Source organism: Apis laboriosa, unplaced genomic scaffold (assembly GCF_014066325.1).
Source record: "Apis laboriosa isolate Shangri-la unplaced genomic scaffold, ASM1406632v1 scaffold14_cov150, whole genome shotgun sequence".
Classification (NCBI taxonomy): Eukaryota; Metazoa; Arthropoda; class Insecta; order Hymenoptera; family Apidae; genus Apis; species Apis laboriosa.
Genome location: NW_025221798.1, coordinates 1,060,549 through 1,074,892, shown reverse-complemented (window position 1 = coordinate 1,074,892; position 14,344 = coordinate 1,060,549). Strand labels below are relative to the sequence as shown.

Below are 14,344 nucleotides of genomic sequence, written 5' to 3'. Positions count from 1 at the left end.
AAAACGTGCAATAAATATCAAATTAAAGAAATATTTTGCGAAACATTTGAAATATTCGAAATGTTTTTTAAGTAACATAAAATATTTACAAGAATTTTATTATTTTTCTCTGAAAACGCAACTTTAAATTTTATTCTATATATATATATATATAGAATATATACAATATATATATATATAAGTTGTATCTATATTTATATGCTAGTACACATGTATACTTTTGTAAACGATGGATAATTCCGTTGTTTACTCATACGTATTCTCTAAACTTTTGCGAATAAATAAAGAAAGAGAAGCAGCGGCTAAGCCAGTAGCGTGATTATCACACCCAAAATCAGTTTGCATCGAAGCTCTTCGTATCACACGCATTTTGTTACTACTAAGAAATTTATTTCTGTGAAAATAAAATATATATTTTTATGATCGATTGTATCCAAAAGTCCAATCAAAGTCAAAGGTGAAATGCGAGAAAAACAGTATAATCTATCATTGAAGATACGTACCCGAAAGAACTGAAGCAACCACTAGGATGTGACCAATCCAATATTAATCGTTCATAATGCTTATCAGTGAATTCAAGAAAACCTTCTATGCCGCATAAAACAACTTTCAAAACAAAAGAAAAGAAATTGTGTAAAAAAATAATGATACAAAATTTAAAAAATTTTGAAGTATTTTTTATTCTTTACCCTGTTCCATCATTAAATCTGGTGTTTGATAAGGAAATCCAGCTATTTCGATATCGATCAGATCTTGGAAAATTGCAGAACAATAAAAAAGTATTAATTCTGAAGATGGAAGATCTTGGTCACATTCCATCTGAAAAGAACTTATGTTTAATTAGATGCATAATATCTTTAATTACAAATGTCAAAAAGAATAATTCTTTAAACTTCTTTAATAATTCTTTAAAAAAATAAAATAAAAATAAAAAAATTTTTTAGTTATTATTCATGATAAAATCAAAAATATAATTTTTTTTATTCTTAATTTTTATTTTTACTTGAAGAATTTCTCAAATTTTTGAATACTTATAATCCTATATAGAAGAACAAATTGAAAAAATTTTGTAATGATATACTAACTATTTTGGCAATTTGAACGATTAATAATCGATGAGTGAGAGGATATCCTTTGGTGGATTCTCGAGTAGTTAATATTTCAAGGCATAAACTAGGAATTCTATGATCCGAATTGAACTTATTTCGAACGATTTCAGCGAGACATCGATCGCTTTCTTCCTCCTTAGGCGCTCCTTGCATTATCAGATCTCGTATATCTCGATAAGATCCGATATTGGCTCTCCCTTTTACTAGAGCGCCATGCTGCCATGATATCTTTTTCATCCATAAATTGGGATAATTTATTGTTTCGTGCACTATGAATTGACCGTTTTCATTATTGTATTCGAAAATAAATTTTTTTTACGATAATATTTTTTTCTTTCTTTAAAATTAAATTTTCTTACATAATCGGATATCTTCATTCTCTAAAACAATTTTATTTAATAAATCTCGTCTTGTTAAATCACAAAGTTTTAAAATCGTCATAAGTATATTTCGATGTTTATCGGTCAAGAATTGTGCATTTTTATGTAAAAAAATAGCAGCAATGTTAGCTGTAAAAAATAACATGAAATGATATATTCAATGTTTCGAAGATAATGGTGCTTGTTAAAATTGTAAATTTACAATATTGTTATAATTTTACCTTGAACAATAGTTAGAGATAACGTAACATCGGCATTCATTTGTTGAGGTCTTTGATGAATGTATTCTATCACTTTAGACAATTTGATTAATTTTTCTTCTGTAATAAACAGTGACGGATTTAATAGATAACTAAAGAAACAACAAGTTTAAAGAAGTCACTGAATTGTACAATTTTTTTATCTAATTTTTTATAAATATATGGAATAATATAATATATGGAAATATTTAGGAATAATATTCGTAAATAGGAAGGATAATTTAAATTTACTACATAATTTACTATAAATATAATTATAAATGTATTTATAAATGTTTTGCATTTTTTAAAAATGAATTAGAATAATTTTTTTTATCACTTAAAAAAAAAAAAAAATAAAAAAGAATATTACTAAAATATTCAAAGCTACCAGAAAAATGTTCTTGATATTTTCAAGAATAGAAATTATTTTATTTATTATTTCTATTTTGATTTTGCAACAGATAAAATTAATTAAATCTTATATTTTTTGTATATTTTTTTTTCTCCTTTAAAAATGTCAAAAATTTCAAGAGTTCTCATTTTGCTAAATCTGTTATTGATAAATATATAATATGTATATTATGATAATATGATAAATAATATGATAAATGAAAAATAAAACTTTAAATTCTAAATCTATAATTCTAAATATATAATTTGTCAAATTTAAATTTAACATACTTTGATTTTTCGAATAAAAATAAACAAAATATAAAATAACTTTTTGTATCATTTTAATTATTAAAAAAGATAATAAAAAATAAATTTGCCAAATTAAATAAAAATAAATTAGAAAAGATTTCAAGATTTTTCCAATCTTACCAAAATTCTTGGAAGCAAAGTTTCCACAGCTCCATGGCGGGAAGCCACAGAAAAGCAGAATTGCCCAAGTACTAGTGAACTTTCTAAGCATTTCTATACAGTTAGTTCACAACTCTGAAGAAACGGAATCTCGATTTTCCAAGGATTTTATAGCGACAACCCCCACTTCAAACCCCCATAAGTCCATAAGATTTTAATGAAATTAAAACTGAAGTAGTTTTTCTTTGTCACGTACATCGGAAATCACTTTTCTTCATGAAGATTAACATGTCGAACCCTGGGAAGCCAACTCTTAAATGAAATCAGTTTCAAGAACTTGAATACTCGTGGGTAGTTGATTAACATTCGATGGAACGGAAGAAAGTAAGGAAAACGAATGGCTGATGATAAATCTTGATTAACACGAAAATATAGCGGGGAAAGATACCTGTTTTATTGATAGAAGCGTTACAACATAAAGTGGCGATTTTTTTAAGTTAGATAATTAATTTTAGGCTGATTTTTTTTTTAAATTATTTGTATAAGAATTTAGAAGCAGTCAGGATGAAAAGGATTCATATAATCACCAGAAACACAACCAGTTACTCCATGACTTAGTTTTATACATTTTCCTGCCCTTTTTTTAGTCTGCAATTGAAGTAATAATATTCTTCTGTTATATTGTCATTATTTTAGAAAAATATTAGAATTCAGATGGCAAAATTTAATATATCACATTTTTCTAGTTTTAGTTTAATTTATTTAATTATAATTTTCTAATTTTTTAATTTAATTTTAGTTTAATAATTTTTCTATAATTTCAATTTTAACAAAGAAGTAATGAATTTGCCATTTGATTATAAAATTCATAATGATGAACTTACAATTTGATATTCTATTTGACATGGTCTATCATCATTATCATATGAATTATCCTGCATTGATTTAATCTGGGTAATTTAGATAAAAATAAGAAAAATTAAAAACTGATAATACAAATCCTTATATAAATATAATAAATAGATAGGTCAATTACCATGCTTGAATAATCTTGTGCCATAATTATGGGAGATTGAACACTATTTATTAATTCTCCTGTTTCTATTGTTTCAGAAGAAGTCCTCATTGCAAGAACCGAAATTATAATTGAAATAATGAAATAAACGAGATTCGATATCCTTTATACAAAACAATTATTTTAAATAGCTATATTTTATTTAATAAAATAAAATAAATGTAAAATCTTTAAATAAACTAATAAATTTAATAACTTACATGCTAAAAATTTATTCTTAATCTCTTGCTTAAAAGTCATTAAGAAGAAACGTAACACTGCCATTGTTCTAGCACAGGCATCTTTTATATTCGTTGTGAAGCCAACGAATTTCTTTTCGATTACGAAAGGGTTTCGATTCATTACAAAGATTGTGATTGTTTTTAAAATGTACGAATTACGACATAACAATTTATTGACTGCGTAAAATCATAGTTTTATGTGAAAAGGAAACCTGTAATTGTTAAATAATTTGTTAATATAATAATTATTAGATTTAAATTTAAAATTTTTATTATTTTGATGCTCTTATATTATTTCTTATATTTTTATATTCAGGAAAAAAATTCTATGTGTGTAATATGTAGTAATTTTTCGGCAAAAAAATAGAAAAAAGGTTTATAAAAATAATCTTTTAGTTTTTTATTTTAGTAATATTGAATACACAACTGTTTACATTTACAATTAAAATGAATGCTTACAAATCGTTTATAATGTGAATTGCAACATTAACGAATAACATTTATTTAAAATGTTAAATATTAGAATCGAGAATTGTTATTATTTATTTATAATAACTAATATTATCTAATTATATAATATTTATTTTAAATCTACATACATAGCATATGTAATAATCTAATTCTCATATATTACAATTAACATTAGATTGAAATTCGTAAATATATAATATTTGACAAAAATTGAAGTATTGTATGAAATAACATGTTTAAATAATAACATGAAATAAATGAAATAATTTTTCTCTGTTTTCATAAAATATTTGTAAAAAATACATTTATATTTTTATTCTAAATTATTATTTTTAAAATTATTATTCTAAATTATTGTTATTTTACTTAGAAAATTTAATTACATACTATTTTTTATTTAAATTAGCATTTGTGAAAAATGAAATTATATAGGATTGTATATTCACTTAATAGTTATCAAGTTTCAAAAATCTACTTGAATATAAAATATTTAATAAAAAAAAATTACATACATTGAAGGAATTAAAATTATGTTAATATTTCATCAGCCTTTTATAATCATATAAATCTTTTGAATAAACTATTAACATATTTTTAAATAGATTTTCTAATGTTTTAGCAAAAATAGATATATTCACATAATTTATATGGATATTTTTGATGACTAAATATATGATAATAGGTACAGTGCAAAGGAATTTGATTATTTATTAACTGTACCATTTTATATTATTTGATCACATTTATTACATCTTTTTCATATTTCTTATATCTTTATAAAGATATTTGTTTAAATATCAGTCTCAAAGATATGTAACTTAATATAATATTAAAAGTTACACGTTATATTATATTATAAATGAATAAATATAAAAAAATTACAGTAGTCCTTCGATTATCCAATTTATGAATTATGCTGACTACAAAATAAAAAGAAATCATATAACCAAATCTATTCTTATGAAAATAAAAATAAAAATTTTTGAAATATAATTGAATTATATATTGCTGTATTATTCACATTTCTATTAAAAATTCAATTCAATAAATATTTAACATTTATTTCCTAAATATATATTAGATAATATATATCATATCCTAAAAACTGTACCATGATATGTTTATATCTATCTATTGGTCTAAGAAATAAAATTCCCTGATTTTTTGATCCCCTTAATTATTACAAATTTTTTGTTTTTATTAAGTCAAATAATCGAAGGACTACTATATATTTAAAACTTATAATGAACAAAGCAAAAAGTAAAAATTATATATTATACAATGATTGATTCAAATTGATATTTTAAATTTGATTGAATCATTGTCAAAAACTTATATGTTATCTCTTCTTTCTAAGTATGATATATGAATAATTAAAAATATTAATTAATATTAATAAGTTAATAATTTTCTTAGCCTATATAATTCTAACACAGCATCAATCTGCAACAATTAGAAACTATAACAAAAGTATATGAATAAAAGTATCAACAATACCCTTTAATCCTTGAAATTCTTATTATAGAGTGAAAAATAGCTTTTTGCACTTTCTATGATGATTTAAATTTTTCTTCAATGATATAATCTAGAATTAACTTATAAATAATTTTTCTTAAATCACAAATGATTATGTTGCTCAGGATTAACTTCAAATTCAATTTCTAATTGAAGTCTGTAATCCATAGCGACAAGTACAATAACTAGAAGAATTGGGAGACGAAATCGTGATTGCCAACCAAGTTTGAGCATAAACATCAAAGCACGATGAAATGTGCCACCACTCCCAAAAAAATTCTCGGATGCCATTGTTTTCATAATTGTTTTAATCATATAAAATTCTGTTATAACTTTTGATATTGATATTCCTCTTCAATGGATTTATTGTAAAAATAAAGAAGATAAAAATTATAATAGTTTCAGAACAAATGTCATATTCCAATCTAACCTATAAAAAATCATAGAAAATTATAATTATTTTAAGTTGTAATAGTATTTATATAAATTATACATTAATTTTGATGAATGAATTTAATAATTTCAATAAAAATTACTTTTTAAGATATATTACCTTGTATTCGCCACATTAATTTTCAAAACACCATTATTACGTTGCATATTCGTATAACAATTCATGACATTACATTCATCGACGCTTTTCGAGAAATGTCGTTTTGTAGAGGTTAAAATTTATGATAACTAATGTTCAAGAATTAATATACGTAATTTATTTATTGATTGACTGAAATACTTGTTAAAATTTATATATTTCATTTATAAATAAAAATAATAAATTTCAAAGATAAAATAATATTCGTAGTATAATTTTTACATAAATGTAAATTTGACAGGAAACCATTTATAATATGAATCTTTTACAATATCAATATAATCGATAATCGATCATTTAAAATAATTGCTCAAATATATATAATTTGCTAAAAATTTAAAAGTATATATAAGATAAAATGAAAATTGTAAAATATTTTTTAAAAATAAATTCCTTCTTATATCACTATTAATATTTTTATTATTATTCCTTTTATTATTTTTACTATTTACATTTTTACAAATAATAAATAATAAAAAAGATTTAAAAAAAGAAAAAAAAAATTCTTTTAAAACTTTGTTTAAGATGTAAAATTTTTATCTTTATTTTTAATAAATTATAATCATAAATAAAAATTTATCAACATATGACTGCAACAAATTAATTTTTGGATTATAGATTTTTAAAATTATAATAAATAATATTAAACATATTTGAATAAGCGCCAATTTATTCTGCCATCTTTAGTATCAATATTAATACAGATAGTTGATGGTTATTGGTGGGGTTAAATGGAATAAATATATTTAACAAGCAATATTTCGTAGTAGTTGGTAACGCATTCGTAGCCATGAACATCAATTTTGTGGGAAAACGTATTCTTGTAACAGGAGCTGGACGAGGTATGTTATAATTGATATATTCATAATTTAGTAAACTTTCTTCTATTTAAATTTTAATTGTTAATAAAGACAATTTTTAAATACTATTTTAAATTCTTTTCTATTTTAAATCCAACATTGTTTTTGTTTCTTTATTGATAAAGAATTTAAATTGAACCAATCAGAAAGAGCTATATATTTTTTATTTGATAAAAGTTGGTTATGTAATAATATTTATCTTGAAATACAATAGTTCTCATTGAAAATAATTTTTCATGAATATATTGTGATATTTATAAAAAATTTCGATTAGTACTAATTCTATTAATTGTATTAATTGTAAATAATTATATTAATTATGATTATAATATAACTAATTGTAAATCATAAATTTATAAGATTCATATTATGAATCAGATTTATCTGAATGTTTCAATATTTATTTTTTTTATTTTTTAATATCTTTCTAATAAATATTCTTATTTTATAATTGTTTTTAATTATCTTACATTTCATTTACAAAATATTTCAAATTATTGTATTTTAAATTGATAGATAAGAAATTTTTCAATTATATCATGATTATAAACCAACTATAAATCACATTCATTCATATTTATTTCATGCTAGATATATAATTACATTCATAATTATTTTCCTTCACAAGATATTATTTATTTAACATATTAAATATTTTAAATCATAGGTATTGGTAAAGATTTGGCTCTTCGTCTTTCCAAATATGAAGGTCAAGTAATAGCGCTATCCAAGGAAAAAAACAATCTAGATAAGTTATGTACAGAAGATCCTCGTATTCAATCTATTTGCGTCGATCTCAGCGATTGGAACGCCACTAGAAAAGCTGTTGAAAGTGTATTACCTATAGATCTCTTAGTAAATAATGCCGGTGTTGCATATCTTAATTCTTTCTTCGATGCTACACCAGAAGATTTTGATTTAACATTTACAGTAAATGTGAAAGCTATACTGAATGTTTCTCAGATAGTCGCAAAAAATATGATTCAAAGAAAAGTTGGTGGTAGTATTGTTAATATTTCTTCGCAAGCTAGCCAAGCAGCTTTGAAGGATCATGTTGTCTATTGCGCTTCGAAAGGAGCAGTAGATATGTTATCTAAGTAAGAAATTAGTTTTTAATTTATTTCAAGATATTTAATATTTCTTCTTGTAATATTATTTTATAATATAAATAAAAAAAATGAATTGCATTTTTTATGTTATAAAAATCTTAAAAAATATTTAAAAACTTAAGTTATAATTATAATAAGTTATAATTATCTATTATGGTATAATTTACGTGTATCTATAATTTATTTTACCTACCTTTTTTTAATAGCTGATAAAATTTATTAAATAAGTTTCATTTTTAATAATTATTCTTTTCCAGGACAATGGCTCTTGAGCTTGGTCCCTATAATATTCGAGTGAATACCATAAATCCTACAGTGATTTTGACGGAAATGGGAAAATTAGGTTGGAGTGATCCGAAAAAAGCACGAACTATGTTAGACAAAATACCATTAAGTCGATTTGGTGGTAGGTAATCATTTTATTTATGGAATCTATTTTTGGAATAGATTTCTATCAGTTTTATTATTTATATTTTATTCTATTCTTATATATTTTGCAGAAGTGTTCGAGGTAGTAGATGCAATAGTATATTTATTAAGCAATCATAGCTCAATGATTAACGGAATTACATTGCCAGTGGATGGTGGATTTTTAGCAACATAATTGTATAAATCAATCTTCGATATCATTTATTTTTATATTATTTTTATATTTATATCATTTTTATATAATATATATTATATATTTATATTATTTATATAAATTTTAATTATATTTTTAATTTTAGAAAAAAATAATTTTATAAAATAAAAAATATTATTTCTTTTATATACAATTGAAATACAATTCAAATAAGTATTTTTGTGTTTAATATTATAACTGTTTTATATTTTGAGTCTTATTAAAATTTTATTGAATATAAATATATAGGAGAGGAAACAAGGTTTAGAAAGAAGAATGAAATAGAAGAAAGAAAAAAAGATTAACACAGTTATTCGTTTATCTCGTTTAATTTAAAAAACGCTTCGTTTCTTCTTTTTTCATTATTTAACTAGAATTCGGTGAGCAAACGGAAGGGAACGGCGTGAAACAATGAACGCTCGTCGTGAAAGAAAACTCATTTATTTTCTGAAAATATTTAAGACGAGACGCGTTATTGTTTCATCGAAGTCCCTCCCATCGTCGCCATTTCCGGTTTAAAACAAACATTTCGTTTTTTCGGCTCTTTCTAATCAATAATTATTTGAATCCCTACAGTGAACATAAAGTGGCGGAGAAAAACGCGAAATTAGACTGCCTGCACGGTAAGAAACGTTCAAACTGATTTAGATACGTTGCATTTGATTTGATTCACATCTCCTTTCGCAATCAACGTTACGAGCAAAGCATTTCCATTCAAAATTAACCCTTTATGCCAGTAATTCTTAATCATTTCGCAAAATTGTTTCGCAGCCACTCGATCAAACGAAAAAGACTAAATAAAAAAAAAAAAAAAAAAAAGAATAAGAAAAAAGAAAAGAAAAAAAAATTAATAAGTAAAACGGACGATCGCCTAGTTTCACTTTTTCACTTTCCTTAAGAGTTATATCCCTTCTCTTTGTATTATATAAAAAATTAATTATAGACCATCAAGTGTCTTTCGTAAATTTCAAAAAATACATGATTACACGTTCGCAGATTAAGAATCACTATTCTACGATTCGATAGAGTACAAGTATTAAAATCGATTAACACGTAGAAACGCTGTTTCATTAATGCACCTTCGTTCACGCTACTCGGGAATCTCCAAAGAGTACGGCGGTTATTAAATAGCTGCCTATTTTGATTATTATTAACATGTTCGGAGAATGTCATTGTGGTTGTGTACGCACTGTTCTTATGGCCCTATTTCCATCACTCATAAAGGATTAACTTCAAGTCATGCGTTAGGCTACCAAAAAAAGAGAGAAGAAATGAAAAATAGAAAAAGACGAAAAAAGAATAAGAGTACGAAGACAACGGAAAAAAAAATTCGAACATCTCACGCAACATTCATCGCGTCGTCGTCAATACATATATTGATAGACGAACAAGCAAACAGCGACGGTCATTTTTTTTCTTGTTTTTTCCTTTTTTTTTACAATTGCACTTCAGTTTAGGAGTTAACGAACTCACATCAAGAATTTCGAATAATGCAAGCTTAATTTCCTTAATTTCTGATCGACCCACCAAAGTATCTGTCTTCGTTTAACAATTTTTCCAATGAAAAATGTTCTTTTTATCATGTTCTCCAAAGAAAGAACGAAGGACAACGCTCTTTAGTGGGTCGACAATCCGCGGCGATAGGTTAAATATTCGCAAATTTATACGTTTTTCTTTTTCTTTTTCTCGTCGTTATTCTCACGCAATAATATCTTGTCGATAATTTTTTTTTTTTGCATTTTTTTTTTCAAAATGCAGATTCAATCAATATAATCAAGCGCAGGTTCTACTTTTCTGATTTTTTTTTTTTTTTTTCTTTCTTTCGACCTATTCGCTCTTGCCATCCTCGAAGATCGTACACGCATAATACACACGACGAGAAACTAAGAAAGAAATGTGTGGCGAAAGCATCAGTGTTATATGTTATGTATTCGGTTTTTCTACATCGATTCCAAGGAGAAAATGGATCGGGTTCCTTAGAGACACAACTGAAATGACAGTTCGACTCGTATACGCTCGCCGTTCCGGCTAGGCGTTTTCTCCCTCTCAAACTCTCGCCACCGGATTAAACTCGACGATTAAATCCGTGGGTAGCCTAGAGACGTTTAGTCGATCAGTTAGCCGCTCGTGCTTTTCATCAACCTATAAAGAAAGAAAATGTGAATGCAAGCAAAAGGTCGAGTCTCAAAGATGGCAAGAGTTTTTTTTTTTGTTTTATGCGATGAAGAAAAAACGAAAAAACTCGTAATAGAATGCAACAAAAGCCACAAATATGTTTTGCTCCGCGTATCTTTCCACATACACAGATATGTACACGCACACAAATCATTCTCTCTCTCTCTCTCTCTCTCTCTCTCTCTCTCTCTCTCTCTCTCTCTCTCTCTCGAGATTTTTCTCAAATATATATTGTACAGAATTTATTCGTTATATGCTCAGGAATCATTCTCATCACTGGGTGACAATCCTTTTTAATAGGATCTAATGACTATTCATAAATTTCTCCAAATGTTTGAATTTCAATTCTTTTTTGTCTTTCATTAGCTATCATTCTTTATAAACATAAAATGAAGTTAAAATTTCGTATCTTTAACAGTTACACATATCCTCGTGCCATTCTTGAATTTTGAGGTTATAACGAGTAAATACTGAATTCTTTCGATCTGTCATTCTGTTCCCTTTGTCTTTGCAGAAACAAGAATTTTGATACACAAGTATAACACAAATGTTAAATTGATGAAACGAAATAAAAATCAGAAGAAGTTAAAAAGGAAAGCAAGCCTAATGCAGCTCAATTCCAAACTATTAAAAAACACTTTGCTTTGTCCCTTCTTGCATGTATAATACACAAAGGCAGTTTTATAAATACTCTTTGTCGATATTTGCTTTGCTTCTTCGGACATTTCATCTAATTATTTTTCCCCATTCTTCCTTTCGCAATATCATCACACACACTCGTTGCATCACGCACTATGTAGTACAGTTCGAATAAGTAAATCATACTTACATGAAAAGAGAATTCACCGTCATTCGCAAATCATACACGCATGCGCACACATACGTTATTTATATTTCATAGTTATCTTTTGAATAGATTATATATGTATATGTATATATATACATATACAAACCATTCGCAAATCGGTACAATTTCGATTATAGTTAAAATATGATTGATCGCGAATTTATATACCTCAATGCCGTGATCGTCGTGACGCCTCGTCGTAAATGTCTTCAAGTAAACTCTTCCCTACTTCGTATGTTCTTTAATTTTGTTCTTGCTTTTCTTTTCTTTTCTTTTTTTCATTCCTTTTCTTTCCGCAGTTCTTCTCCGTTTTTAAGAAGTCTCATATGAATTGCTATAGGCTCCTTACAGACTCGAGAAGAAATAGAATAAGAAGAAGAAGATAAAGAAGAAGAAAAAGAAGAAGCTCCACTAGGCCGAGCGAAATCAAGCGCGCACAATCTTTTTTCTTTATCATTTCTTTTTTTTTTTTCGTTTTTCTTTCTTTATTAGCTAATTTGTTAACTAGCTTTTGTTTTTAATTCAGTTTACGTCAACGACTTCCTTCGGATTTTTATCATTTCTCTCGTTTAAAATTTTTATCACGTTTCTATTTCAATTTGATCGAACATAGTTCGTGTGGCGCAAATTGTTCCATTGTAAAACGGGGAAAAAACAATATATGCTGACGTTTTTTTTTTTGTATTGGCACTAATCATCTCGAGATTATTTCTTTGACTTTTTATTTTTCTCGAATATTTTCCTTCAATTGCAACAATATTCAAGAAGAAATGACGAATCATGACAAAATTAATTTCTGTGCGTATCATTCAGTCATGAAACAGAGAACGCAAGAATTTCCGCCTGCGCTGGCAGTGTTTGTTTCCTCTAAGTCAAAATTCGAAAAATAATCCTTGATTCAATATTTAACATAAAAACATTATTTTACGAAGCCTCAACGAAGAACAATCAACAAGATTAGCCTTAACTTAATCTTAATTTTTCAAAACATTTGTTTACAATTCGAAAGCTATAATTATTTTTATTTTGAATTTAAATAATTTTAGCCAACTAGCATGGACACAATCGAATCAAGAATATTTTTCGACAAAAGCAAAAATTAATACGTTGATTGAAGATAATATGAAAAATATCATCTGTGGAAGACGACGAAGTGTAATATCAAATCAACAATTGCAAAGTATTGCAGAATAATTTTTTTTGTATAAAATAAATTAAATCTTAGAACGATAAGAATCATCATGCAATATTTTCTAATATTTCTTAATTATTAATCAAATTTCTAATATGAATACAAACGTAATTCAAATAAATATTTATAATATTTATAATGATTTATAATGATCTCGACTTCTTCCAAAAGTAAAGTAATCATCGTTAACCCTCTGCGCTCATGTAAAACGAGGCAACTAAACATTGATATAAATTTTTAACAATCCAAATTTTGGATTATAAAATTATGATTATAAATAAACAACTAGAAAGCGTTTTTTAATATTTTCACGTTTCACTATTCGAATTATAAATATATAATTTCTAAAACATAACAAAATATGAATCAGACTTAAAGTCATATCTTATTCTCACTAAATACATTCAACAATAATCGATACATTTTGAAAAAAATGATCTTGAAATTCACAAAAAAAACATTTAACAGATAAATATATTTCTAACAATTTTTTTTTCTTATTCTAAAATTTAATTAAAACTCTCTTGTCCAATGATTTATCAATTAATAATATTGACAAGTAAGAAATTAGGTTATAAATTTTTTCTTTACAATTTTATATTAAATAAAATAACTAGATAACTTGTAATTTACAAGATTTATTAAATCTTATTAAATCTTTATTTCTTTTATTACTGTTATGAAAAATAATAATTTACAAGGTATCAAACTAACTTGTGATTTAATCACTAATTTTAATTCACATAAATAACATCAAATATCACATAATAATATAATTAAATATATATTATTATAAATAATATTACAAATCAAACTTGTGATCTGATAAATATTATTAATAATATTATTTCACAATTGTACAAGAGAGCCCAAATTGAACATCAGCGCAGAGAATATGCAAAATTGTGGAAAGAGAATAAAAACAAAAAAAAGAAATGGCGGAAAGATTGCAATACGCAAAAAATTGTATAAAGATTCGTCATTTCCATTATAAATTGTCAAAAATTTACTTTTTTTTCTCGAAATGATCGTTGCGGATTAATCCTTATGTCAACACCAGGATATCCGGTACAGTAAATATTTCATAATTGAAAAAAATTCGACGTTAACAGAAGATATTAATTCTGACGTAG

At 25.1% G+C, this 14,344-nt stretch overlaps 4 protein-coding genes and 1 long non-coding RNA gene across 9 annotated transcripts in view; 1 reads left to right on the top strand and 4 right to left on the bottom strand.

The window, feature by feature from the left end:
* Window positions 1-88: 88 nt before the first annotated feature.
* LOC122710638 (UPF0764 protein C16orf89 homolog) lies at window positions 89-2,836 on the bottom strand. The gene is made up of 7 exons (XM_043928617.1): window positions 2,554-2,836; window positions 1,711-1,809; window positions 1,469-1,618; window positions 1,086-1,378; window positions 690-819; window positions 504-606; window positions 89-394 (listed from the first exon to the last, which is right to left on the bottom strand). The coding sequence occupies exons 1-7, from the start codon at window positions 2,642-2,644 to the stop codon at window positions 247-249; spliced, it is 1,014 nt and encodes a 337-aa protein (XP_043784552.1). The 5' UTR covers window positions 2,645-2,836; the 3' UTR covers window positions 89-246.
* Window positions 2,837-2,964: 128 nt separating this feature from the next.
* On the bottom strand, window positions 2,965-4,009 carry LOC122710639. Its single transcript, XM_043928618.1, has 4 exons — window positions 3,808-4,009; window positions 3,569-3,710; window positions 3,417-3,482; window positions 2,965-3,180 (listed from the first exon to the last, which is right to left on the bottom strand). Coding segments are annotated over exons 1-4 (309 nt in total). The 5' UTR covers window positions 3,810-4,009; the 3' UTR covers window positions 2,965-3,081.
* Window positions 4,010-6,112: 2,103 nt separating this feature from the next.
* LOC122710661 lies at window positions 6,113-6,598 on the bottom strand. Its single transcript, XR_006345971.1, has 2 exons — window positions 6,368-6,598; window positions 6,113-6,244 (listed from the first exon to the last, which is right to left on the bottom strand). It is a non-coding gene; the product is annotated as an uncharacterized LOC122710661 (long non-coding RNA).
* A 569-nt stretch (window positions 6,599-7,167) lies between these two features.
* Window positions 7,168-9,093, top strand: LOC122710607 (L-xylulose reductase). The gene is made up of 4 exons (XM_043928557.1): window positions 7,168-7,248; window positions 7,934-8,363; window positions 8,633-8,781; window positions 8,876-9,093. The coding sequence occupies exons 1-4, from the start codon at window positions 7,197-7,199 to the stop codon at window positions 8,977-8,979; spliced, it is 735 nt and encodes a 244-aa protein (XP_043784492.1). The 5' UTR covers window positions 7,168-7,196; the 3' UTR covers window positions 8,980-9,093.
* A 217-nt stretch (window positions 9,094-9,310) lies between these two features.
* Window positions 9,311-14,344, bottom strand: part of LOC122710698 (casein kinase I-like) — a 30,583-nt gene continuing 25,549 nt past the window's right edge. For all 5 annotated transcript variants that reach the window (XM_043928713.1, XM_043928720.1, XM_043928718.1 and 2 more), the window contains one exon: window positions 9,311-11,139. Coding sequence is in view for 1 of the 5 variants with exons in the window: in XM_043928715.1 (XP_043784650.1) it covers window positions 11,115-11,139 (25 nt within the window). In the remaining 4 variants the exon portion in view is untranslated. The remainder of the gene's footprint in view (window positions 11,140-14,344) is intronic.

Excerpts from the sequence above, each read along its gene's own strand:
- LOC122710639 (XM_043928618.1), bottom strand. Across the intron at positions 3,483-3,568 it reads CACAAGATTATTCAAGCATG|ATTAAATCAATGCAGGATAA; the intron begins GTAATTGACCTA and ends TAAATTACCCAG. Across the intron at positions 3,181-3,416 it reads GTCAAATAGAATATCAAATT|ACTAAAAAAAGGGCAGGAAA; the intron begins GTAAGTTCATCA and ends CTTCAATTGCAG.
- LOC122710607 (XM_043928557.1), top strand. The coding sequence starts at position 7,197 with ATGAACATCAATTTTGTGGGAAAACGTATTCTTGTAACAGGAGCTGGA. Across the intron at positions 8,364-8,632 it reads GCAGTAGATATGTTATCTAA|GACAATGGCTCTTGAGCTTG; the intron begins GTAAGAAATTAG and ends ATTCTTTTCCAG. Across the intron at positions 8,782-8,875 it reads ACCATTAAGTCGATTTGGTG|AAGTGTTCGAGGTAGTAGAT; the intron begins GTAGGTAATCAT and ends TATATTTTGCAG.
- LOC122710638 (XM_043928617.1), bottom strand. The coding sequence starts at position 2,644 with ATGCTTAGAAAGTTCACTAGTACTTGGGCAATTCTGCTTTTCTGTGGC. Across the intron at positions 1,379-1,468 it reads GAATGAAGATATCCGATTAT|TGCACGAAACAATAAATTAT; the intron begins GTAAGAAAATTT and ends GTCAATTCATAG. Across the intron at positions 820-1,085 it reads TCGTTCAAATTGCCAAAATA|ATGGAATGTGACCAAGATCT; the intron begins GTTAGTATATCA and ends AGTTCTTTTCAG.